Genomic DNA, 3,702 nt, shown 5'->3' on the forward strand with positions numbered 1-3,702 from the left:
TCTCTCACTCTTCTATCCCCTACTCCTCACTCATACTCCCACTAACTCTCACTCACAGCCACTCTCAAACTCTCACTCTTCTATCCCTTACTCCTCACTCATACTCCCACTAACTCTCACTCACAGCCACTCTCACTCTCCTATCCCCTACTCCTCACTCATACTCCCACTAACCCTCACTCACAGCCACTCTCTCTCTAACTCTCACTCTCCTATCCCCTACTCCTCACTCATACTCCCACTAACTCTCACTCACAGCCACTCTCTCTCTAACTCTCACTCTTCTATCCCCTACTCCTCACTCATACTCCCACTAACTCTCACTCACAGCCACTCTCTCTCTCTCTCTCTCTTTCTCTCTCTCTCTTTCTCTCTTTCTCTCTTTCTCTCTCTCTCTCTCTCTCTCTCTCTCTCTCTCTCTCTCTCTCTCTCTCTCTCTCTCTCTCTCACTCGTTGCCTCTTCTTCAGAGAATGGTAACCTGGAGACCCGTGTTATGATTTTCTCTCAGTACCGAAACAGCGTCACTGACATTGCTGAAATGTTGAAACGAGAACGACCCTTAATTAAAGCAATGAGTTTCATTGGTCAGTCTGTCGGTAAGAACACAAAGGGATTCACGCAAAAGGAACAAATTAAGGTAAGATAATCCTTTAAACCAGTGGTTCTCAACCGGGGTCCATATGACTGCTCTTGGGCACCCATACGGCCCTTGGGTCTCCATATGGTCCTTTAGGAGTCTATATAACATTTTGATATCTGTAATAAATTTGCTATACTTCTACAATTAACAAAATATTTTAACAATTTTTTTTAAATACAATATTTAATTATAAGAACCATCATCGTCATAATTTAGTTTCTGCTTTCCATGCTGACATGGGTCAGACAGTTTGAATGGAACTGGTAAGCCAGAGAGCTGCACCAGGTTCCAGTTTGATTTGGGATGGTTTCTACAGCTGGATGCCCTTCCTGATACCAACCACTCCATAGAGCGTAGTGGGTGCTTTTTATGTGTTACCTGCATGGGTGCTTTTACATGTCACCAGCACCGGCCACAACTACGATTTCATCTGGCTTCACGAGTCTTCTCAAGCGCACAGCAAATCACTAAAGGTCATGGTCATTTGTCATTGCCTCCGTGTGTCCCAGCATTCGAAGATCATGCTTCACCACCTCGTCCTGGGTCTACCTCTTCCACACATTCTCTCCGCAGTTAGTGATCGGCACTTCTTTATGCAGCTGTCCTCATCCATACGCATCGTATGGCCAGACCAGCACAGTCTTCTCCCTTGCGCATCACATCCGAAGCCTCTTATGCCCAACTTTTCTTTCAAGATGCTAACATTCTGTTATACAAATATGATATTTTAAAATATAACATGTCTTGAATGGCACAACAATGCAGAGTAGACTATAATAACTGCTATAATTTAATTATCCATTGTTTATCCAGCACCACTTGCAAAAATAATTTCTCAATAAAGGGTTCCTTAACGAAGCAATACATTTCTGTTCTTCATCACAGCAAAACAATTCATTCCACTGTATTAAATTTCTGTTAACGATATGTTGTTGTTGCTTTTGAAATTTAAATTTTCCGTCTTGTCACCGATGATTTTACACTTCAGGTGATGAAAGAGTTTCGAGAGGGGGGTTATAACACCTTAATTGCGACATGTGTCGGAGAAGAAGGTCTGGACATTGGAGACGTGGACCTTATAATATGCTTCGACACATGCAAAAGCCCCGTTCGTTTTGTCCAAAGAATGGGGAGAACAGGACGGAAACGAGATGGAAAAATCATAATGCTGATCACGAAAGGCAAAGAAGAGCAAGTGAGTACCTTCATCTTTCTTATATTTCTACCTTTTATATATAAGGGTATGTACCCTTGTTATATAAGGGTATTCTCTATTTACCCTTTACAGAAACTAGCCTTCTCTGCATATCATCGTTGTTCAATGTCTGTTTTCCATGCTGGCATGGGTTGGATGGTTTGACTAGAGCTGGCCAGTCCATGGCTGGATGTCCTTCCTAATGTCAACCACTTTACAGAGTGTACTGGGTGGGTGCTTTTTTATGCACCACTGGTATAGATGCATGCATGCAGCACTGGCATGAGTGCATATTATGTTGCACTGGCGCCTGAAAAGACAAGACTGCCAGGTCAGGAGAATTTCAGCAGAATCAGAACCAAGCAGTGATTGGGCCATAAGCAAACTTTGTTGTTGTTTGTTCCTTCTTGAGCCATGCCTGGCCCATAAGGGCCGGTTTCCCAGTTTTATTGATGTATAGGTTCCCCACCTGGATGGGACGCTGTTCCATTATAAGTAAACTTTAGTTTAGTTAAAATATGTTTGCGATGTATTTCAACTTCTAAAGGCAAATATATATCTACATATATAAGTAGCACCCATGCTGGGTAGTTAGCACTCGTGCCGGGTAACAAGCACCTGTGCTGGTGTCATGTAAAAAGCACATTTTGCGCACTGGACCTCATGGAAGCAATGACAAATGACCGAGACCTTTAGCAATATCCTGTGCTTGAGAAGAAGATCCTTCAAGCCAAGTAAAATGATAGTCATGGCAGATACTGGTGTCATGCAAATGGCACCTGTGCCAGTGGCACGTAAAAGCAACCATTACACTCTTGGCATTAGGAAGGGCATCCAGCTGTAGAAACCATGCCAAATCAGACTGGAGTCTGATGCAGCCCCTCAGCTTACCAGCCCTGGTGAAACCGTCCAACCCATGCCAGCATGGACAACGGATGTTAAATGATGATGATGATGTGGCAGGTTTTTTTCAGTTTCTGTCTACCAATTTCATTCACCATCTTCACGTATGTGTTTGTGTATGTTTGTATGCATTATATGTATGTGTGTGTGTGTGTGTGTGTGTGTGTGATATAACAGATATATTGCCATCATGTGTTATCATTTTTATCTCACCAGATGTACAAGCAAGCTCGCTATCAATGGAACAGTCTCAACAAGTCTCTCAGCAACAAATATGGGCAACTGGTCTTTTACAATCACCAACCGACCATCTTTCCAGAAGGTTTGGTACCTCGCTGTCTCAAAACCAATATTGTTGTCAAAGAATCATTCCAGAATATACACTGTCCAAAGGAGAAGAAAGTGAAGAAATCCCTGAGTGAGTATTTTTGATTATATGTAGGTGCAGGAGTGGCTCTGTGGTAAGTAGCTTGCTTACTAACCACATGGTTCTGGGTTCAGTCCCACTGCGTGGCACCTTGGGCAATAGCCTTGGGCCGACCAAAGCCTTATGAGTAGATTTAGTAGAAGGAAACTGAAAGAAGCCCATCACATATATATATATATATATATATATCATCATCATCATCGTTTAACGTCCGCTTTCCATGCTAGCATGGGTTGGACGATTTGACTGAGGACTGGTGAAACTGGATGGCAACACCAGGCTCCAATCTGATTTGGCAGAGTTTCTACAGCTGGATGCCCTTCCTAACGCCAACCACTCAGAGAGTGTAGTGGGTGCTTAGAAAAAATAATAAGGTTCTCAGATATCTGGATGGTTGTAGATTTACAGATTTTTATTAATATGTCACATGTTTTTATAAATTAGTGCTTGCATCTATTCTTGTAGATTCTCCTGATTAAATCTGAGTACCTTATTATTTTTTCTAATATATAATTCCTGTACATCACCTCTAAATC

At 42.2% G+C, this 3,702-nt stretch overlaps 1 protein-coding gene across 1 annotated transcript in view; it reads left to right on the forward strand.

The window, feature by feature from the left end:
• Positions 1 to 3,702, forward strand: part of LOC106882293 (Fanconi anemia group M protein) — a 31,562-nt gene that overhangs the window by 16,376 nt on the left and 11,484 nt on the right. The window contains exons 8-10 of the mRNA XM_052976817.1: positions 469 to 638; positions 1,630 to 1,836; positions 2,956 to 3,157. Coding sequence (XP_052832777.1) covers positions 469 to 638; positions 1,630 to 1,836; positions 2,956 to 3,157 — 579 coding nt within the window. The remainder of the gene's footprint in view (positions 1 to 468; positions 639 to 1,629; positions 1,837 to 2,955; positions 3,158 to 3,702) is intronic.

The sequence above is a fragment of the Octopus bimaculoides genome, chromosome 25, assembly GCF_001194135.2.
Source record: "Octopus bimaculoides isolate UCB-OBI-ISO-001 chromosome 25, ASM119413v2, whole genome shotgun sequence".
In the NCBI taxonomy this organism is placed as follows: domain Eukaryota; kingdom Metazoa; phylum Mollusca; class Cephalopoda; order Octopoda; family Octopodidae; genus Octopus; species Octopus bimaculoides.